The sequence below is a fragment of the Aythya marila genome (assembly GCF_965140915.1).
Source record: "Aythya marila genome assembly, chromosome: 8".
Taxonomy (NCBI): Eukaryota; Metazoa; Chordata; class Aves; order Anseriformes; family Anatidae; genus Aythya; species Aythya marila.
Window position 1 is genome coordinate 4,093,664 of NC_139049.1, and position 22,890 is coordinate 4,116,553.

Below are 22,890 nucleotides of genomic sequence, written 5' to 3' on the forward strand. Positions count from 1 at the left end.
TCAGCCTCTGCTTCCTTCAGCTTCTAGAACAAAATGTTTATCTTCTGGTCAAAACCTTGCAGCTGATAAGGGAAGGATATAAGGATGGGTAAGGTTTACAAGCTGTGGCTCATCATTATCTTAACACCATTGTATCACTTTTGAACTGAAATTAACTTGAATGCATTTACCTGAAAGCGCAGCTGGAACAGGTAGTTGTTTGCTTTGATTTCAGTGCAGACACATTCCAGTCTAACTGCTTCCAGTTAGGTATGGTGATCACCAGCAAAAAGAGCAAATGATTGCTATCATTAAACTTTACAAAATGAAGAAGCAGACACCTGTAGCAAACTCAGTAAATTAATTTCATACTTGGAGGGAACCATCAATAACCAGCTTGTGGTTGCTAGGTACAAATACATTCATAAGTTAAAAATATGCTTTGGTAGTGTCATTCTTTAAAGTTTAAAAAATGGAAAACAAACTTTCCATGAAGATTACTGTTGCTTAGTCGGTAGGAGTAACTCAAATCTCATTGATAGTGTTACATAAATGGATGTAAACATGAAGCAGGTATGTAGCAGTCAAAAGAACTTAAGGAAAATACTTGTTGCAGTTCTTTTATTTCAGGCAAAAGAGAATATGATCTGTAGAATGTGTACTGGAACTCTGTTTTTCAGCCTGCCCTAATTGTAGGAAGTGTCAAGTTGCTGCAGTGTGAATGAACATCAAAGGAAAATTCTTAGCACTTTGTATCTGATAAAGCATTAGCTCTGAAATAAGATGCCAGAGGGGAAAACTGCTGTGCTGAAGTAGACTTCACTATTGTCAAAAATTCCAAGACTGTGAACTAAAATTATAAATAGAAGATCTCAGTCTTTACAGGCCTAAATTATTTTGTCACAGGCATACATTGCTCAATTTTACAAATGTTTATCATGGCTGAATCTTTTTTTTTTTTTTTTTTTTTTTTTTTTTTTTTTGGCTGTAGACATTAAAATTATCTGTGTGTGTGAAAACTCTTCCAAAGTATCACATTGGAAAATGCATTTGGGAATATTGCTTTTGTAAATGGTGTTAATGGTGGTCTTCACCAGAAAAGTTCCTGTTAACTTACACATACACTGCATATAATATATATATAATATATACTCAACAGCAAAATCTTTAAACCCATTTTTTTGACTATGTGTAAAAAACTACTTTTATAAACTTATATGGGGCCAGTATTTAAATACAGCTTGTATGTGTGCACTTTGCTACCAAATTTGCTTATATGGTCACTGAGGAGGAACCTTACCTTCTTCTGTACACTTGCTGAAATAGCACATCTCAGCCATGTGCTGTGCTGGTGGTCTATCCTTCGTGTCAGTGTGGATATATCTCCAGTCAGACTTTTTGGCTTATAGCAGAAACACCTTATGGTGGTTCTGGTCCATACTAGGGATGATCCTTAGCAGCTAATTGCCTGTTGTTACCCATTGACCAGATGAATTTGGGAGGTGAAGTGAATCTTTTAGTCAAAATAGCTCAGTCATGGTGGTGTTTTCTTTTTAGTTTTCCTTCTTGAAAGAGAAAAATGGACTTAAACTTTTTCTGTGGATGGGGATTAAAGCTAAAGAATTGAAAAGATAGCACATCAATTTTCAGAAATTAAGATTTTACCTAGAGAAGGTACTAAGCACCTAAATGTCATAGCTACCCTGAAAAGCTAACTGGAGAATCAACAGACTTGTTACAAGAGCAAAATGAATGGAAATAATCATTCTCAGAAACTCTTCATCTTATGGAGCATTTTGAAATTGGCACTTATTTAATGCTAGTTAAATTCTTGGTAAACTCTTCTATATTCTATATCAGCTATTAGACCAAGCTCTCCAGGATATACCAGATCTTTAATGCAACTTGAAAAACAGACTGCTTTCTGTTTTGTCCCTGATGTTAATATATATATATCAATATATATATATATATTGATATAATATATATATATAAAAATATTTGGTCACACTATGTAAGTGAATTTCTATTCTGAGAACTGTCCACGCACTGAAGGCATGTATTTCTGGCAGCTGTAAGGATTTGTATCATTAATAGCATTAATGAGCTGCATTTATTTGAAAATTTTCTTCTAATTCAAAACTTCTGTTGTTTAGGTTGAGGCTTTGCTGAGACATCGCGTTGATTTCTTTTGAAATCTTTATTGTGGTCTGAATATCTGAAGTCCGTGGGTATATCCATGGCAACAGTTCTGATTAACAGCATCTTTCTAGTTATGAAACTTTTGTCAGGAAGTACAACCAGTAGAGCTGTGACAAAGGGAACTTGCATCAAGAAAATAAGTCTTGTGTGTATATATGTAGTAGGTGATTCAAAACTCTATAATAGTTTCATACAGATCATAAATATTTGCTGGAAGAGTTGAAAAATGCTTTGTGACTGGGTGAAATAGATCAAGATCTTCAGAAAGCAGGCAACATAAATTGATTTTTTCTTAACTGTTTTCTAATTTGAGGTGGTAAAAAGTAGAAGTTGAGTTCTTTGGTAGACTTAAAGTTTTTTTTATGTTACAGTAATGCTGTGTGCCTTGTGGGGGAATTCTGTCAGAGAAAATGGATGAACCTGGCTTGTCCACCATGGCTGCCATTACTTGGTATTGATAAACAGAATTCCAAAATATTTGTTATTTGTGAGTGTGTCTACTGCAGGGGCTTTGGTTTGTGTCAGCAGAACACCCTCCCACACCGCTCACCCCGACATCAGATGCTAGGAGGATTTTTCTCTAAGCAGTCCTGCAAAGCACCTTCACGAGGCTGACAGAAGCAGCTCTGGCAGCAGACTTTCGATGGCCATCTGGTGGGGGTTTCTGCCTTGTGCTAGCAGAGCCGTGCCTGAGGCTGACTGAGTATTCTGCTAGTCAAAAGACTGAATGTTCTCTTTTTCTCATACCCAGCATAACTTGTTTTTTCTGTTCTTTTCCAGTTTAGGTTTAATATCAGATTCTTTTCATATGTTTTTTGACTGCACTGCTCTATTGGCTGGATTAGCAGCTTCTGTTATTTCGAAGTGGAGGTCAAATGATGCTTTCTCATATGGGTAAGAGACTTCAAGCTGTTACTCTAATGTACTTCAGTAAATACCTAGGTGGGAATTTTTCACTGTATACACAAAACCTCTTTTTGCAGAACAAGAAAAAGTTATATTGAAAACGTGCTTTTTAGGGTGAGTTATTTAAACCTTTAATATGGACACCTTCCTAAAACAGGAAAAAATGTAGAGGTGTTGCTTTTGGCGAGCACGTTTCACTTCTAAGAGCTCTGCAACAATACTAGTGCAAACAGGTTAGGCAGCAAAAAGCTTCCGTGCTTTGCCACGTGTACAGCACCGGTGTATCATGACCTACAGCATGGGTTTGCCTGCATGGTGCAGTGAGGTACATTACAGGGGATCCTGGAGATTATAAACTGAAATTATAAACTCTGCCTTGCAGAACCAGCAGCATTCAGCAGGTTTCTGCCAGGGCTGTGGCTGCCCTTAACAGCTGCCAGGAACAGCTGTGCTGTCCTCTAGGCTGAGGAATGTCAGCCCACACTGCCCTTCGTGGATATAGTTGCTGCAGTGGTTCTGTGTCAAGGGAACTTGGTTCCACTGTGCCCTGTAAAACAATACTGGTGATATAATATTGTTCATCTGTGATGCTAATTAATTAACAGCAAATGAGCTGTAACACAGGTTGCTGCATTCCCCGTAGCATTACTGACCTGAATGTCAGCATTTAGCTTCAGCTGTCTTGCCTAAGCATGGATCGTGTGGTTTGGGACTCAAAACACTCTTTAATTAAGGTGGAAATTCTGGTATACCTAGAAATCAGCTTAGGAAGAATTGATTTTGCCATGAACTAACTGCAACGAAGGCAGGTTCTGTCTTAATTACTGCCTTGTATTTAAACAGCTTATGTTCAATTTATTAGAGTACAGCCACCAACTATTAAGTCTGGTGTTTCCTACACTGGAATTATATGTTAATATAACCTGGCTCTTTCTTCATTGGAGAAATTTAGTAGCTGAAATAATTGTTTTAGTTAAGACCTTTACTAACCCCCCCCTGTTAAAGGGGAAACAAATCAATGTATGACTAATTTGTTATTAAACAAAACTTTATATCAACATTCTTAAGTAAACGTTTAAGTAAAAGTTGTAATCATGGTTTCCAGATATACGTTTATATCATAACTTCCAGTACAGATTATCTTAAATGGGAAGTATCAAAAGCTTTCTTTCATCCAGGTCAGGTAATGGCTGCAGAGGCAAGCTCTGGCTGATTTTGCAGTTGGGGCTGTGGACCTAAGTAGAATACTTAAGTTAGACTGGTGGGCTAAGGGTTGGGGTTGTTGTGAGTTACTGTCTTGCTCAATTCTCTGTACCAGCTTTGCTTTCACTTGCTCCACTTATCGCTTCATTGTTTTATTACTGTTACGTTCCAAGTGATCTCAGAGTTGCTGTGTTTTAAAACACCTGTGGAAGTTGAGTAAAAGTTTGTTGTAATGGTGAAATTTCTGTCAACATAGAAAATAATGAATTTCATGTAATTATCTGTAGCTTTTATACTCTGTCCTCATTTGGAAATTCCCTGTGCAATTCAATTGTTTGAGAACTAGAAATTTGTACTCCAGTTTTTAAGTTTCACTTTTCATTTTCAACATGTAAATGGAGGTAGTCATAACTGCTGTTCTTTGTTGTTTCTTGCAGATACGTCCGAGCAGAAGTACTTGCTGGCTTTGTAAACGGTTTATTCCTCATCTTCACAGCATTCTTTATATTTTCTGAAGGTGTTGAGGTATGTAATGATGCAAACTACTCTGTCAATTTTCACTTTTCTATTTGATACAAATTTCTATGTGTAGAGTGTATTTAATGGGGATAAAATTACTGAAATCACCCCTTAAAGATGCGGGAGCTGAACAGTGTTTTGGGCCATCTGAAATTGCTGTTTTGTGACATAAACCCAGTGTATCAGTACTAGCTTCTTAAATAGTGTTTTGATGGTGTGTAAAGGTTCTGTCATCTTGACACTGTCCTTTTTCAACCTGTGTATAGTATATCTAGACAGATCCATATTTTTCATTGTTAAAGGCCAGATGAAGACAAGAATGAAAGGCCAAAGATTGTCATACAGAGTAGAGAAGTTAATCATAAGAAATGGAAATACATTCTGTGAAGAAGTTTGGATAACTCATCAAAGAAAGAGCATTATTTTCCAAATCTTCACGTCTGATACAAATGTCAAGTGGTGATAGTTTGAGTTCTTATAAGGACACTTCTGGATTTTTTTAATAAAATGATTCAGTTGATAATTTTGAGATTAAAATTTAGATATCAGTTGTCTGCACTAAAGTGTGTGATATTAATAAAAGTAAAGTTGATAACTGATTCTGATCAGCTTGCATGAAGTTTTACTTATTAATGAGATGCCTTATTTATTTATTTATTTCTAGTTCAGAATAAATTCCTTTTTATTTATTTTTTTAATTAATAGAGAATTGTGAAAAGTTGTCAGGAACATTTCCTCTACATAAATGATCCTGTAAATACTTCAAAAGCAGTACAAACCGGGCTGAATTTTCCTAAGATATTGGGAAAAGCTGAGTCCAAATCTAGAAGCAGCAACAAAGCTTACTAGAAAAATTGAATAATACTCTTTACCCTTCCAGTGGTGATGTTGAAACATCATTGCCTTCCTACTGGTCTTAGCTCCCATGCAAGTACTCCTTTTCTTTTTTGTGGTGATGACCCCTTTTCTCCCTGTCACTTCAAAACTTTCCATCTCCTGAAAGTTTCATTGTTTTTCTGTTGCCTGTACCTTTCATCCCTGTGGATGGATGTTGAACGTTTTTCTCTCCTTTCAGTAGCAGTTTACATTCTTCAGCACTTAGCTTCAGATTCAAATTGTGTTAGTCCTTGTTGTGGTTTAACCCGGCCGGCAGCTAAACACCACCACACAGCCGTTTGTTCACCCTCCCCCCTCCCTCTCTGGGATGGGAGGGAGAAACGGGAAAGTGAAGCCCGTGAGTTGAGATAAAGACAGTTTATTAAAACGGGAAAATAACAATAATAATAATAATAACAATGATGATGATAATAGTACTACTACTACTAATATGTACAAACAAGTGATGCACAATGCAATTGCTCACCACCCGCTGACCGATGCCCAGCCTAACCCTGAGCAGTCCGGCCCCCTCCCCCCGGCTAGCCACCCGTCTATTGTTCAGCATGACCCCATATGGGATGGAATACCCCTGTGGCCAGTTTGGGTCACCTGTCCTGGGTCTGTCCCCTCCCAGCTCTTGCTGCACCCCCAGCCTGCCTGCTGGCAGGACAGAGCAAGAAGCTGAGATGTCCTTGGCTTGGTGTAAGCACTGCTCTGCAACAATTAAAACATCGGGGTGTTATCAGCACTCTTCTAATCCTAAGCCAAAACATAGCATTCTACCAGCTACTAGGAAGAAAATTAACTCTGTCCTAACTGAAACCAGGACAGTCCTATGTGTTGTTTTTTTTGTTTGTTTGTTTGTTTTTTTCTAAAGCTTTTTGAATATAGATTTTAAAGTTTAAAAACAAACAAAACCACAATTTGTTCTCATCTGTTGTTTCATTCCCCTTATCCCCACTCTCCAAAGGAGAAGGAAAAAGCTTTTTAGACTCCTGGAAATTGTTTATGTTATTAGGGCAATCCGTGTAATGTTAAAATGCTTTTGCGTGTTCTAGAGCTGAATCCCACAGGAGAATGAAATCGTACAGTCAATGCTAGCTAGATTGAAAGTATATTAAAATATTCTCAGCACAACTTTATTTATAAAACTTCAACTTCAGACAATAAGAATTAGTCTGTGCACCATCTCAGAAATTGGAAGTCCTGAGTAATTCTTAATTATGTCTTTCTGTATACTTGTTTGTATGGGAGTGCTCCTGTGTCTAAGCACTTTTGTGCTACCTTAATAATGTGACAAGACTGTAAAAACATCATCATTGCTTTTTGTTTTTTCTTTTTTGTTTTTGATTTTTCCTAGAGGGCACTGGAGCCCCCTGATGTGCATCATGAGAGACTTCTTCCGGTTTCTATACTGGGATTCATTGTAAACCTTATAGGAATATTTGTTTTTCAGCATGGAGGTCATGGGCATTCCCACGGTTCTGGTAGGACATCTGTAATTTTCAGTGCTGTTTACTTCCTTAGAACCCTGTGTTCCAGAACCCTATTATCCTTCAGTGACAGCCCTGGGATTACATTTTTAGGTCTTTTTAGTGGCAATCCTGAAATGTATACGGCATATACGGGACTTGTTGCAGTGTTGACGTCCATATTTTAACGCCAGCCCTAGTTACTACTGTAACTCGTGTATTCTCACATAGTTCCCACCCATTAACTCTGGAACTCCAGGATCTGCATTCTGGAACATGAATTCTACTGCACCTTATGGGAAGAGAGATGCAGAGTATCTTCTGGACAAAATTAGGCTGTAGTTAGGCAAGGTCTTTATGAGCAAAATGTCTGAAACAAATTTTAGTTATAGGATGAAGATTCAAGTACTTCTCAATTTAAGGTCTTTTGAACTTTAAATGCAGAATTTCCCTAACTGTATACGGTAAACATTCTTTTTTTTTTTTTTTTTTTTTTTTTTTTTTCCACCAAGCTAATTGGTAGCTATTTCAGCTTAACATATAAACTGATAGTATAAAATAGTCTATGGACTTTAAGCAGCAATTTAAGCTTTAATTTTTAATGTGTGAATAATAGCCAGTTTCCAATCTTTAGCTGTTTTTAATGTGTTTGTATCTAGTTTTGTACATGAACTGAGTTGTGTTAAAAATAACATAACTTGTTTCAGAAGTAGGAATGTATAAAAATACTTGACGTTTCAAATCAGATATGTATTTCACATGGCTACACAGCACAGGTTTAGATATAAACAGTTGTGTTAATTTCATTCTAATTTATTTAAAGCCACACATTGAAGTGACCTAAAAGATGAATATGTTTTAAGTAGCTTAGAGACAAATGTAAGCATACTTCTATTTGGCATTTAAATTTATACTAATTTGTTTCTAGGGCATGAACACAGCCATTCTCTGTTTAATGGTGGTCTCAGCCATGGACACAGTCACAGAGGTCACGGTCACAGCCACGAACATAAACATGGACACAGTCATGACCACAGCCATAGCCATGGACACTCTCATGGTCAGGACTATTGTCACGGTAAGTGCTTAAAGTCATAGACCATGTCTTGACTTGGATATTTAAATGTGGCATTATTGATTTTTCTGAACAGAAGAGAGATGCTGGCAGCTTGTTGTTGTAAGCAAACAAGGAAATAGCACACCTCATATTTAATGAAGCTACGCCAGTGCCTGTTTTGTGGTTTGTTTTGCTAAGTGCTGTTTTATTTGTGCTCTATGCAGTGTTAGTTTTTATAAGTTTTAATTTACCTTTATATTTTGAATATTCACCTTAATTTTATGTGCAAGCAAAATACGAGTATGTATGCAATAGCAATATAATAATTTAATAATAATAATATTAAGTGCTTTATTTCAATTTTTGATGAAAATTAACAGACAACATTAAGATGCTTTGCTAACTTCCCTCTCGTGTGGTCCTTGCTCTCTCCACATTCTCCCCACCTTTCTTCAGTAGAACAATTTGATTCTTGCATAAACTATTATATATCCTCACTAGAAGTCATTTGCTATCCTATGACAGTTTTTTTCTTAGGAGATTTTTTCTGACTTGTTCCACAGAGGCCTTAATCTACTTGAATGAGAGGATTTTTTTTACTTAATTCTTAATTTTACTTTCTCTGTCTTATCTGTCTTGTTTTATATAACATGTAAATGCTTTCTTGATGGAAATATTCCTTGTTAGCATATGTATTGATAGTACTCTTTTTGCTTGTATGTATGGCTTGTATTCTTGAGAAGGCTTCTTTTGCTAAGTATTAGGAAGATTTTGTTTCTTACTTTTTTGTTAAATAAATATATGTTGGTCTTTTTATTTATATATTTTTGGTATGTGTATATTCTATATAAAAGATCATTGTGCAAAGCGGTGCTTTCTTTAAAAATATGTTTTAAGACTTGATTATTGCATTGCTAGAGCAAAATCTAGTCATAGTGAGCAGTTTCTCTGAGTAAGAAACTTCAGAAAGGAAGACCATAACTAAATATACAACTGGAGGGAGTCGTTGTGTAGGTTAATATGCCAATATTAACATTGTCTTCACAGATGACCATTCTCTTGAAGGGATGACTGGTTCCAGCAAGCAGATCTTACAAGGTATGAGAAGAAATATAGTGATTTATTAGTTTATTGTGGTCTGCCTGTGAGTGTCCATTGCTCGTCTATTTCAGAGCGTGCCTCTGGGTAGATGCTACCTCTTTCTTAGAGGAGCTGTTCTGTGAAGTCCTATTTCACATGTGAACAGACCGGTGCCTTGCTGTGTGCATGACTGGGCATTGAGACATTCACTGAAGTATAGACGTAATGCTTTGTCAACACAGTTTAAAATGGAGAGCCCAAAACTGGGATTCAACTTCTGTTATGATGTTGAAAAATCAAAGAAGAAAAAACTAGGAAAGAGCGGTTAAAAGCAGAAACCTAAGATGCTGAATTGAAATGTATGCCTTGGAAAGTGGAAAGAGTGCCATTATTAAGATAGGCTGTATTTGAAAAATGCAGATGGATAAATAAGCTCAGTAACCCTTCAGAAATTAAAACGTCACTTCATCAAGCTATTACACTTGGTTTAAACAAGATGGTCATTCAAGCTATAATCACTTGAAGGGGAATTGGAGTCCATAATCTCCTGAGCATTAGTGCATATAAACTACTGATGATGTCAGTTCTGAGCTTTGATTTTTTTTTTTTAAGCATTCAAAAGTTAGAGTGAAAGAATTGTACAATGTAAGAAGTAATTCTCTGGCATAGCCAGATGTACATACTGTGTTCTGTTATTGGGTGATTTTCTGGCTTGTTCGTAGTCCTTAAAAGGGAACATTTTCAACCTCTTCCAATGTTTATATCTTCCACCATTGTGTTTATGTATATTCAGTACTTCAACAACAGATATGAAAAGACTGACTTCCAAATGGAAGGCACATTTGAATCACAGTTGGAAAAAAAAAAAAATATTTATCGATACGTATATTTAACTTCTCAGTATTGTGCTGGGTTGGCCAAATAAGCAACCACCTGATGCTCACTTGTCCCCATCCTGCAGTGGGACAGGAGAAAGAGTCAGAAGAGTATAAACAGGAACTAAGTTTGGGATGAGATACAGGCAGTTTAAAAAGTGAAAGGGGGATTGGGAGGAGTGGGTGCAAAGGCAATCCCTTACTACCTCCCAGCCAGACCCTGAGCAACAGCTACTTTGGAAAGACTCAGTGTTGTTACTGAGCATGATGTTATGGAATAAACAAAAATATTAAATAATAATAATTATAATAAATGGAATATCCCTTTGGTAGTTTGGGACAGTTGTCCATGCTGTGTCCCCTCCCAGCTTCATGTCTGTCCCCAGCCTACATGCTTTTGGGACAGAGGGAGTAACAGAGAAGGCCCTGAGACTGCTAATGCAAGCATTGTTCAGTGGTAGCAAAAATACTGGTGAGTTCCTAACAAACCTAATACCTGGTGCCATATGGCCTGCTCTGAAGAGGTTTAAATCTATGCCAGCCAAATCCAATACAAATGAAAATGTAGGAAAATCGCTAGAATGCTGATTTATAGTTGTGGGTTATTTTGGGGCTGGTAGGGAGTATTATCAGAGTCCCAACATTTGTGTTCAGAAAGCTGTTTCTGAGTGTCTGTTCTTGTTATTGCCAGCAGAGAGCTCCAAAGGCTAAGTTGTGGCTAGCTGCAAAGTGCTCAATTACTTGTTTTTCAACTCGATGTGCCACAAAATAAGAGTGAAGTTATTCATGTCTGCAGTATATAATTATCAGAGTCATTTGTCTTAAATCTCTTTGCCAAATAACTTCTCCAAGGTATTGCCAGTGAAGCATCTTTCAAAGCTTTACAGATGTGTTGTTAACATTCTTTATCATCTTATACAGTACTAACTATTGTAAGTGTAAAGGGAACATGAGTTTCTTTAGCATAATACAGGTGGGTATTGAATGAAGAAATTTAGCTTTATCTGTTGATCACTGCTTAAGTTGATAGCCATGCTGTGACACACCCTTTTATGCTAAGTGCAAAAAATAATACAATTTCTTCAAGTGCTTTATATTTTAAGGATATGTTGAAACTCTGTGAAAGCTTTCTGTGTATTTGACAAAAAATGAAGAATTCAACAAGTACAAATCATGCTATCTAGTTCTTGAAACTCTTCTTCAGAGTCTTTGAAATACTTCCATTAGCTGTGAGAGTACCAAGTTGTATTGATACAAATTAATCTCTTACAGGGGTATTTCTACACATTGTTGCAGACACGCTTGGGAGTATTGGTGTAATAATATCTGCTATATTGATGCAAAACTATGGTCTAATGATAGCAGATCCTATTTGTTCAATGCTGATAGCATTGCTTATAGGCGTAAGGTAAGTATTGATATCAATTGCTTGCTTGTACTTTCAATGCTAGTTACAGTTAAACAATTACAGCTCAGAATAACAGGTTTATCTGTTATGCTAATGTTCCACAATGCTTGCTTTTATTCCAAGGGTGATATGTTACCTCTGTTCTGTGCAGCTGTCCTGGTGTATTTTGAAATGTTACCTTGTTTTTCCTTTTCTTCAGCTACTGCTTTTGTTTTTAAGTCTGCATATTTTAGCCCTGTTGGTGTAATATTACAAAAATACTACGAAAATGTCTTTCAGGTTCAAACCATAGAACTCTTCCTCTCTGTATTTAGTACACTGTTATGTAAACCAATGTACTCCAGTAAATGGAGCAGAATGGCTTCAGTGCAGCTGAGTTGAGCCTGCTGGCACGGGACATGCCCTTGTCCCTGATGAATCAAGACTACTTTTTTTTTTTTTTTTTTTTTTTTCCCCTCGAGAGAGTTGTCTTTTCCTGTGCATTTATATTCTGATACATCCTTATTCCTTCTAAGATTTAGTGGAAATGCTTCAAGTAGTTTTGTGCTTTCCCTGTTGTTGCTTACCAAGATCATTGTAAATGTGAATCTATTTGGATTTGATAGGACAAGCAAACATTTTGTTCAGTGATGCTGTTTGTGAGGCATTTCTGGCACCTGTTTCAATGGTGGCATAGGGCAGAATGTCACCTGATTAACTGCATAGTTACATTTACACCATATATGGCATGTTTATGCTACATGCATGGCAGCATTTGCAGAATTATTGATGTGAATCTCCCTATTTATCAGAGCAGGCCAACATGCTTCAGGTACTAAATGCACACAAAAATCCATGTACTAGCAGTCACTATGAAATTACCACTTGAATATAAACTCAAAAGGTTTACTTAAACATCCTGTAATTTTGTAAAGGTCAAATTATTAGCAAACCAATTCTGTGACTGAGATCTCCAAAAACTGGAAAGAAAGTGTGTAGGCTGCCGTGGGGAAAGAAGCTATTGATAGTTAACAGTTAAGTAGAACACTGATTTCTGTACCTTTTGTATTTTAAGGGTCTGCCTTTGTGTACAGTAAAGCATATGCAGAGCGTTGATCCAAAAATACCACGTGAATGATTGCTTTTTTGTTCTGCTCATACAGAGTTTGGAAGAAGACTGTAGCTTCTGTAATAGAAGTTTGTAAAATAAAGTTATTCATAGGTCTTGTAGCATAGCTAGGATGGCCCTATGGAGGTCTCTGTTCGATGCTGGAATGGCTGGAGAATTCCACTACTTGATGCGTCCTTTGACCCCATATCAGACCTAATGTTTAACGTGGTCTGTATCATTATTTTGTTGGCCCAAAACACTGTAAATGATCTCTAGGATTACTTTAATAAGTCTGAGTGCAGTCGTTTGCATCATAGTCAGCAGAAGTAAATCTGTGTTTCTTTGACTGACACATCCTGGCACAGCAGTGGAGCAAAGATTAATTGCAGGTTTTGTTTTTTAAGCAGCCCAACAGACCTAATTACTAATGAATTTGAAACACTTGAAGAAAATGATCAAAATGACTGACAGTTTCAAGTCAATATTTTGATCGTCTTGTGGTATTTAATAATTCTCATTTATGCTCCTGATCATAACACCATTGTTTGTTCTACCATATTCTCCACTATGCCATGTGTGTAATGTGTTCTTTTACAGATAACTCAAACTGTTTTTCAAATTTTATCATAAGGAGATCTTTTGTTGTAACAGTAGGGGCCCAGAGTAAAAAGAATATTTGTGTGTGGGGGTTGTGGTTTTTTTGTTTGTTTGTTTTTTGGAAAAAAAATAGCCCACTCATCTATAAAATCTCCCTCTTTCTGTTAAACCAACTTCCATAAGATGGAGTGGAATGGGAGTACATGCGTGCACCAACAAGTGGACCTATACATGGGTGTTTAAGAAATTGGATTCTTTTCTTTGTGGCTGTAGTAAAACAAGTGTAGTTTTGAGTCAGGGATACAAAAGCTAGTCAGATAAAGTAATTGTTCAAAAGTTCTGATGCTGTCTGAGGATTTTCCCCTAGCTGGGACTACAGAGTTTTGCTGATTTCAAGTAGGGTTGCATAAAAGCTGTTGGGTACTGGGTCTTCTTACAAGAGTATGTTAGCTGATTGGTTAAAAATACACTACTAGTTAGATTTAATTGTTGATCTTCCAACGCTGTCTTGCATGAATCCACATACGTGAAACCATCCGTTTCCATTTTAGTCAGCTATGTAGGCCCCTGGTTCTACATTACTTTTATTATTTACTGGCTGATGCACCAGGCTAGGCAGCGCTCTCCTTACTGCTGTTAACGTTAACCGACAGAGTCACAGAATACCCCGAGCTGGAAGGGACCCATAAGGATCCTCGAGTCCAACTCCTAGGGCAAGCAGAATCCTGAGCTTGGATCCTCTCCTATGCCTTTTAGTCATCTGAAGCTTTAAAAGAAAGCAGCTGGAATGTCAAAATCTGTATGGAAATGCTTTTGTTCTTGGCTGTCAGCTTGTTATATGGGAGGGAGACTTCTTTCCAGAAGTGCCTTTTTTGGTGTGTGTTGACAGGGTTTTTTCTGTTTTGTGGTTGTTAGGCTAATTATATCTCCCCTGCCTAATCTTTGATGGGTATCAATAACCTGAAAGTTAACTGGGACTAATTTTACTGTCTAACTGAAGTCTGTGGTATTATAAAGGGGACAAAATTCTATCTTTGAGCACTTGTGCTGACCTTTTGTTGTTTGTTCTCAAATGCCAAGCATTTAGGATTGATTTGCCTAAAGCACAGGTGTTTTTCCATCATCAGATGTATCTCGCTGAACTCTGTCTCAAATTTTACCAAAAAAAAAATAATTTTGTTTTCTGAAATTGCTTCCAGGGAGACCTCATTCTGACCTTGGGGGCTGCTTGTTTGTGTTTTGTTTGTTTGTTTGTTTGTTTTACACTCTTTTCTGTGATACCTGTGTATTCGAAGTGGGAATAAAAGCAGAACACAAGTCCTTATTTCCTTCCATGAAACTGCAGCGCCCAAAAGGCCAGTAAAATGTCAAAGCAAATGCATGCAAGTGCAGAGAGCAAATGTTGATCTTAATCTAAGATTGAACAAACTTCATCTGTATACAAGCAATTTGTTGATCAGTTGCTTTCTTTAATGTTGGGCACCTCTCAGTGAGTTAGCATTACCGTTCCGTTTTCTGAATGATGGCAAAGCTTGCCAAAACAACAACAAAAAAAAAAGTCACAGAAGTACCTGTGGGATGACTAACGAGATCCTCTCTGCATTATAAAGCTGGACAGCCTCTATCTTGTAACCTGTTTTGTCTTGTGTAGATGCACGAAAAGTTGATGGACAGCTCTTCAGAGAAGTCAAGCAGTGCTTTTAATTCAAATGCTTGAGCCTTCCTGTAGACAACATCTCTAATTAGGGCAAATTGTCAACTACTGTTGTGCTGTGTTGCTCCTGTGATCCTTCACTGAGGCTGCTCTCAGGTGACTTAACTCTCTGCCTGACTCCTTGTGAGTTAGTGTGGAACATTCTGGCTGCAGAGTAAAAATCCGATGTGAGATGGTCCTGAGGTTGCTTTCACCAACAAATACAGTTCTCTAAAGCTTAGCAGAAGCAGAACTTTGGGAGCTCTTTCAAGATTGTAACAGACATGAGGTCAGCACTTTGCTTTAGTGGACTATGGCCTTCTGTGTTCCAGTAAAAACCCATCTTCAGTAGGATTCCTTAGAAATACTGTTAATATTTATTACTTCCCTTGCTTTAGAATCATTTTTTCTGCAGGCAGAACAGCCTGCATTCTGCTATTCTGATCTGGAGAGGCAAAGGCATAAAGTCAGATAATTTTCCCTTTCAAATTTCATTATGATTTTACTTACTGTAGAAAGTTTGCTTTTTCTCTATTTTAGCTGTCTGTCGAGTCTTGACAAGCAGAGTCCTGTGCTCCCTGAACAGGAGGGCTATATCCTGTAGTCTTTAAAAATCTTTGCATCATAAATCAATGGCAAATTCTATGAAGCTGGGGGGTGAAGGTATTTTGTAGCCTTTAAGTGTTCCTTGATACTACTGCCAACATCCGATTAATCTCTTTTATTACTTTTATTACTTTGTGTTCTGTCTCATGGAAGTGTCCGTTTAGTTATTAATCATAAGTAAGAAATGTTTGTTTTACAAGTCTGTTTAACTGGTATTTTGTTTAAAGACTTTTTAATTTAAAAAAAGCTTGAATATTTCAGAGTTATTCAGGTTGTCACTCAAGATTTTTAGTGAATGTTTTCTCTATAACTTAATGTCAAAGACAAACAATTTCCCAAGTCTCTAAAACACTCTTGATATGTAAAACTAAATGCTCTTTTTCTTGCCTAAGATTTCTAAATGTAATATAAAATGTTGAAGCAATTTTTGTATTTCCATCAACTACGTGAAATTATTCATCAGACAAAAGCCACAACTCCAGTATGAAGCAAGTAGTTTGTCCAAAACCAAGATTAGAGCCACATCTTTCTAGAAAAGTACCATAGACTCAGTGTGATTCTAGTTTGGGTAGAGCATGTAGACTGCATATTAAGTGGTCAAAGAAACGAGGCAATTTACTTCGTGAAGTTGTTTCTGTGGTTACATCATTTTCTCATTAAGTCTAGAGTTGTTTGAGCATGATAGAATATGGAAGAGCTTTGGGAGAGGGCATGCCTGGATTGTTTGGGGCATATACCTGTAATATTTGGGGCATAACAATATGAACATTATTAGTAAATGCTTTTGGTTTGTGTGCAGTTTTAAGCTGATTATCCTCACTTTTAAATAAAGGTACAGAAGGAACGTTTAGTTGCAAAACTGCCCCAAATGAGCATGCTCCTTGTTAGGGTTGTTTTGAGCCATCATTGCTAAATGGCACGTGCTGCCTTCATTTATAGGGTAATAGTACCTGCCAGCCTTGGCTTTATGGGAAGAGACCGCTTCAGATCGGAGACGTAAATACCAGGCTTGTGATCCTTGTCCTGAGCACACTGGTTAAAATTGCCATTGCCAAATTAAAACAAGGTTTATGAAAGTTAGTTCCGAAATAGGCTGACAGTCTTGGCACTGCAGATGTGGGTGGTGGCTGAAAAGAAGCGATTTTAAAATCCAGCTGTAGATTTTGCAGCTACAGCATTTGAATAACCATAGCTGGTCTTGGGTCCTAGCAGTGTTTGCTTACCTCCCACAAAAATCTTTCACAAGAATCCTTTATTTTACACAGTGCTGACAGCTCTAAATGAATTTCCTGTTTGTGATCTGACTACAATAACTGTAAAGGGTACTTTGCCCCGAGTTGGTTTCAGTCTCGCTGTTTAAGTTGATGCCAGTGCCACAGTCTTGCTAGGTATGCTCACAGAAGCAGTGGCATAAACAGGATGGGACTGGCATGGTTGTGAGTGTTGTCTGAAGGGGATGTAAGCTGATCGAGATCCTGATGCTTTCACGCTTCACTGTTGTTAGTCAAGCAGTGTGCAGTAGTGGCAGGGTGGATTTATCAGATGTCAAGGAGTTTTATCTGCTTCAACACCTCTCTTGCTTCCTCTGTAGCAGTGTACGTGAAAGTGTGATGTGCTTTCTTGCTGTTAACTCGTTTTGCACACAAGTCACTTTCACTGTTATGGCTTTTGTCGGGGATTTATTTGAGTTAGTCTCTTTCAAGTTCCATTGCGTTGTATAATAGTGGGATAGTTTAGATTTAAAGCTTGGTAATTAGGGACAATTGTCAAGTTTCATCTGCTTTAGTAGCACAGTTTACAGACTGCTTATGCGAGAAAAAACTCTCTACTTGGTGAGAATTGTACATTATTTTCTTCGATAGTTCGTTTGTAGTTAGAAAAGGGGGGGGGGGGGGGAGGGGGACAGAACTAGTGCAAAAGCTGCTGGAGAACAGCTATGTGCATTTTCACTAATGACTAATCAAAAAATATAGCCGTGGGGGGAAGCTTAGTCAAAATCTCTGACCACATCTTCAGCATGCTTGGTACGATCCTCTTTCCTAGTGGGAAGATGAGAGGGAACTAATGTTCTTAGTGCCTCCTGGTGCTTAAGTGATTCTGGGTTTAGTTAGAGTTTGAGAAAAGAACATATTGTGTGGACTTCAGTTTTTAATCAAAGACTTTCTACTTCAGCAGCATGCGTGAAACAAGGGAATGTCAAAGACATCAGAAAACTGGATTCCAAAGCTTGTCACGTTTGTTTGGTGTGCAGTGAGAGACTGCCTTGTGAGAGAAAGTGTCCCTTTGGACACAGATCTGTGCGTGGGCTTACGTGCTCCAACAGCATTTGTGAGAGCTATCACATCATTGCTGTTGTCTTCTGGCCTTTTCAGCTTTGCAGAAGACAAATTTGAAGCTGAAGTAGCTTCCTAGTTAAAGAAGATATGACCTTGTGTGTGTTTCAGCTTTTGCATACCGTCTCAAGCAACTCCCTGACTTGCCTGTATTCTTTGGGTTTTTAAGATGTTGACATTTAATTAAACGCTCTGCTTTTGGGTTTCTCCTTTAGTCTGGATAAAAGTGTAATTTGTGCAGCATTATTGTCAAAAAACTTGTACAGGAGGCGTTGATGTAGAGCCATTGCAGCAGCATGAATAGGTGCAACCTTGTCAGCAGGAAGACAATCTTCTAAACTGCACCGCCTATACCGTGGAGTGTCTTTCACCATTCACCTTTTCGTATAATGGTTGAGTCTGAACTACTGGTTCCAATGTACTGCTTAAAACTGCTGCCTGTTGCCTGGCACGAAGACAAACTGCTTGGTGCTGCTGCACGTCCTGCTGATTGCATAGACGCAACCTCAGAAGATCGTTCTATTAGGGTAAAAGGCTTTCAGAATGAAGCAGATCTTAAGTTTAAATACATCTTCAGCAAAACTGAACTCTAATGGGTTTTTAACTTCCTCTTTTCAATGTGTGTCCAGAGTGAATCACCAGTTTCACTGACCAAAATCTTTTTTTGGAGCGGGTTAAGTTAACAGCCCCAGCCTGCTAGTTCTGTGTTCCTGCAGGTTGTCTCTCCAGATCTTCTGCTTGCCAATTCTTTTCCACACCATCAGATAACGTGCATCAATTTTATTAAATACTGTAAATTTAAGCAAATCTAACGTGTTTGGGTCAGACTTCATGGATGCTTTTTCCCCCGTAGCAGTCTATTGCAATAAAAAAGGCATGTTCCTGCATTCTCCGTTCTGTTAGTCCGTCCTCTGGGAAAAAATCTGCAGCATGTGTGTTTGAAGCCTTTGCATGGAAATGTTAGAGGGGCATTGTTGAATTTATGGGAATAGTCTGTGTTCAAAAAGTCTTATGTTCAGATTGCTTTTGGAACTTTTTTAAATGTGTTGTTCTTCCAAGCTCTTTATTAAGAAGCAAAGTTGCGTTTTTAACTAGTGAGTGAAACTGAAACAATTCAGCAATGGATTGACAGCTCCAGCTCCCTTTGATGTAATGCTCATGACATGGATGTTTAGTGAGATGGGTCCACTGACAAGAGACCCTTTTCCTCTATATTTCTGTAATGCGCTGTCCATAAAATGTCACACTCTGCTTAAGCTTCCTTTAGACAGATTTGGCAATGCAATAGTTGTCAGTGTTTGACTTGGTCAGGTTGAAATATCTCCTGCTTGCCCCTAATTGCTTCTTCCTATTTCTGAAATGATTCCTCAGTAGCAGCACAGCTGTGTGAGGCGACATGGCAGGTATCAGGCAGTGAACCTGGCTGGACTAATAGGTCTGTTTACAAGGACACTTCGTTTTAGGGTGCTTGTTTTCCCAGTGGCTCATTACACAAGAGCTGTGCAACCTCGAACTCCTTCCCACCCTGGCTAAGGGTTGGCCAAGGGGTGGGCTGAGCAGTTGAAGCTGTGTAAGCTGGCACTGCTTCCATGTAGGGGTGGCACCATATGTTTAAAAACAGAAAGGAATGGTGAGGTCACAGCGTTCGCTGCTTGGGAATATACAGCTGGGCCGTACGGTGAGTTCTTCATTGCTGCATGAGGTTTTAAATGAGGCTGTTCCAGTTTCCTTTAACTCAACGCCCAGTTAATCTCTCAATTTCTTTCTGGTTGCTTTTCGTCCCATCGCTCTGTGTATTTCAGTTGTGGTGAGTGTTGAACACTGCAATTGAGCTTATAGCTTCTTAAATTTATCATTGCTTTTGCTGTAGAGCGTTAGGTGACTGTTATGCTCTTGAAACTAGATTCCTCAGTAAGCTCTGGTATTGGGCTATCAATGTTTGTCATCATCTTGAAAATTTTAGGGTGCCCTACCAAACCGGGCATGATACTCTGCTACTAAACAAAAGTCAACATACCGAATGCAGAACAGTGTGAATTTGTAGTGGTAGCTTGAGGGTATCAGCTTACTGGTATCCTGGTGGTTTGTTGTTATTTTTTTTTGTTTGTTCTTTTTTAAAAAGAGGTATTAAGTGTCTTTTTAGTTTGCTGATTAAACAAGACGATGCAGTAAGGAGGGAGCCTTTAACTGCTTCCAAATGTTAAATTCTTGAGGTTGGATGAGACCCTACACTTAGTTCACTTCAAGAATATGCTAAGCTGTCTTTCTGACAAAATAACTTTGTTATAGCTGGACTAGTGCATACTAATTTTGTTTTATGACCTCCCCATTATTATCTTAGTTCATAAGAAAAATATGCCTCAAACCAGACACAAAGCAAAACCAGTTCAGTTGCATATTTTTATGGTTGGCTGTAAGCGATTGCAATTGAAATAGGTTTTGGTTTTAAGCTGTACGTATCAGCTACTTTGTCATATAAGTTTGACGCTTAAATTTCATCCCAAATTCTCCTTACCCCCATTAAGTTAACACTGTTTTGTGATTATTTGCTAAATGTCTCTGGGAAATCTGGGAAGAAGTAATCTTGCCTTTAACCAGACACCGTTGCAATTTTGTCTGTCCTTTTACTTTCTGTAGCAGGTTTTTATGACAGCTCTCTCACTTTCTGGTGAAATAACTAAAGAAAAAATCAGGAACATTAAGGAATGTCATTTTGCTTTGTTCTGCAACTTTTGAAAGTTGCAGAAAATAGCTAACTTCCTTTTTTCTTTGTAGCATTGTTCCACTTTTAAAAGAATCCATTGGAATTTTGATGCAGCGAACTCCTCCTTCTCTGGAAAACGCCCTGCCTCAGTGCTATCAGAGGGTGAGCTCGTACACTTTGGCCATTTTGCAAATGATCAAACCACTGACTGAATGAACCTCAAGTGTATATGAGAATATTGTGATTTTTTTTTTTTTTCCAGTAATGCCTGTGAAAGGTTCCTTAGATTGGACAAATGGAGATAGCAGTTTATTTTTATCTTTCAGAAATCCTAAATTGTGTATAGCTTCGACTCTGTATTTTAAAACTTCATAAGTTGTTTCAGAAAAAATGGACCCTGAAGCTTTTCCTCTCAGTCATTTGTTCTGATAGTGAATGATGGTTTTTTGTTTAGTTCAGAGTAGTTTGTCTCCCTCAAAATCTAGTTCCTTCTTTAGGAAAGTGATGCACAGTAACATTGAACGTGTGTGTGTATGCAGGTTACTTTGGATTTGACTTTTCCTGGTGTATTCCTGTCTAACTTACCTTTTACCGTGTCATGATCTGAACATGTACAACACCTTTACAAAGTTAACACAATACATCATTTGAAGGATTTTAGAATTGGGCATATTAATACATTTCCATTAATAGTCAGAATCTCTATAATTTTTAATGGGAGAATTCCCATATGTACAAAAATCACAGTTTAAATTTGAGGGCATTCAACTAAATGATTTTTTTCTTGGACACCACCGTTTTCAGAAATGGTTTCAAGAAAATATATGCAGAATGTAAATTAGCAAGATACAAAATTGGCCCATACATAGTACCTGTCCTCAATGCTTTATAATCACAGCGACAGTAATAACGAATTTAAGTGAATTAGCACAAATTGGATGATTAACTAGATGTAAAAAGTCATATTGCCTTCATTTTTTTTTTTCTGTTACAAAATTCAGAAAAAAAGGTTGCTTTTATTTTTAGGTGCAGCAGTTGCAAGGAGTTTACAGTTTACATGATCCACACTTCTGGACCCTCTGTACTGATGTTTACATAGGGACTTTGAAATTACTGGTAGCTCCTGATGCTGATGGAAGGTGGATTCTAAGCCAGACTCACAATATTTTTACTCAGGTATGTCTCTAGTAAGTGAAAATTGCACGTCCAGCTATAAACTACCTGTCACGTGATGTGACATTGTAATTCATATTAAGAACAATTAAATGTTTCTGGTTTTGGTATCAATACAACTGTTGAAAAGCTGCTCTGCTCTAGCTGTGTGGAATGATTTCAAAATATTGCCTAGCATAAGTAGAATTGCTGTACCATTAATTTGCATTAATTGCATTAATTTTTTAATGTCACTTAATGGAAATAGCAGTTGTTTTGTGAGGTGATCAAGTTAATGCAGAACATTCTAGTATGTGTATTTGAAACTAATTTTACATCTCAAGTCTCTAAAGGATTGCGTTTTCCAAGTGAGTCGTTCACTCTTACACTGTTTGCAGCTTTGCAGTTTCAGAGCTGTGTGTCTGGCAGGGGAGTTGGGAGAACAAGGTCTGTTGTTTTTACCTGGCATATGGAGATGAGTGGAGGAACAGTTTGAGAAAGTAGATTTTTCTCCTTGGTAATACTGACCCTTATCAATCTTGATATAATCGTCCAGATGAGTGGCAAAACCAGCCATCTGAAAGGAAGTTGAGGATGGTTGAAGACAGTCTGATCTTTCCCAGTGTTCAGGCTGGTGTTTCAAGATCACCTTGCATAACCAGCGGCCATCACAATGCTGGCCTGACCCTGAGGTTAAATAAATGACTAATGATTTCTTTACGTTGTTTTATATTGAATGCTGATAAACTAAGCAGATCCACCTTAGCCTAGTTTAATAGGATTTCTGAGGGGATGAATGCTTCAGTGTAATTTGCATACATTTACCAGAAGTTATTTTAGTGTGTCAGTTCATTGTAGCCCTAGTTTCTTGCTAGAATCTCATTGCAGAGCTGGTTCAAACCACAAATCCCATGCTGTGCTCTTACTCTTCACTCCATTTTAATCTGATGGCTCTTCAAGCAGCTTACTTTTCAGGCAGTTACATTTGTACAAGAGAAAATTTGGGCAGTATCAAATGTGACAGGTATTTAGGATGAATCAGAAAAGGAAAGCGGGCAATACGGGTGTTAATATGCCTACGTATGTCCATTTCTTGACTGTATGAACAACCATGTGTTTCATATAGTACTCCCTA

The 22,890-nt window shown here is 37.8% G+C and overlaps 1 protein-coding gene across 1 annotated transcript in view; it reads left to right on the top strand.

Annotated features, from left to right (window-relative positions):
* The window catches only part of SLC30A7 (solute carrier family 30 member 7), a 29,915-nt gene that overhangs the window by 2,681 nt on the left and 4,344 nt on the right, over nucleotides 1-22,890 (top strand). Inside the window, exons 3-10 of the mRNA XM_082766604.1 lie at nucleotides 2,962-3,075; nucleotides 4,728-4,815; nucleotides 7,049-7,175; nucleotides 8,089-8,238; nucleotides 9,265-9,315; nucleotides 11,445-11,580; nucleotides 20,675-20,765; nucleotides 21,630-21,779. Coding sequence (XP_082622730.1) covers nucleotides 2,962-3,075; nucleotides 4,728-4,815; nucleotides 7,049-7,175; nucleotides 8,089-8,238; nucleotides 9,265-9,315; nucleotides 11,445-11,580; nucleotides 20,675-20,765; nucleotides 21,630-21,779 — 907 coding nt within the window. The remainder of the gene's footprint in view (nucleotides 1-2,961; nucleotides 3,076-4,727; nucleotides 4,816-7,048; nucleotides 7,176-8,088; nucleotides 8,239-9,264; nucleotides 9,316-11,444; nucleotides 11,581-20,674; nucleotides 20,766-21,629; nucleotides 21,780-22,890) is intronic.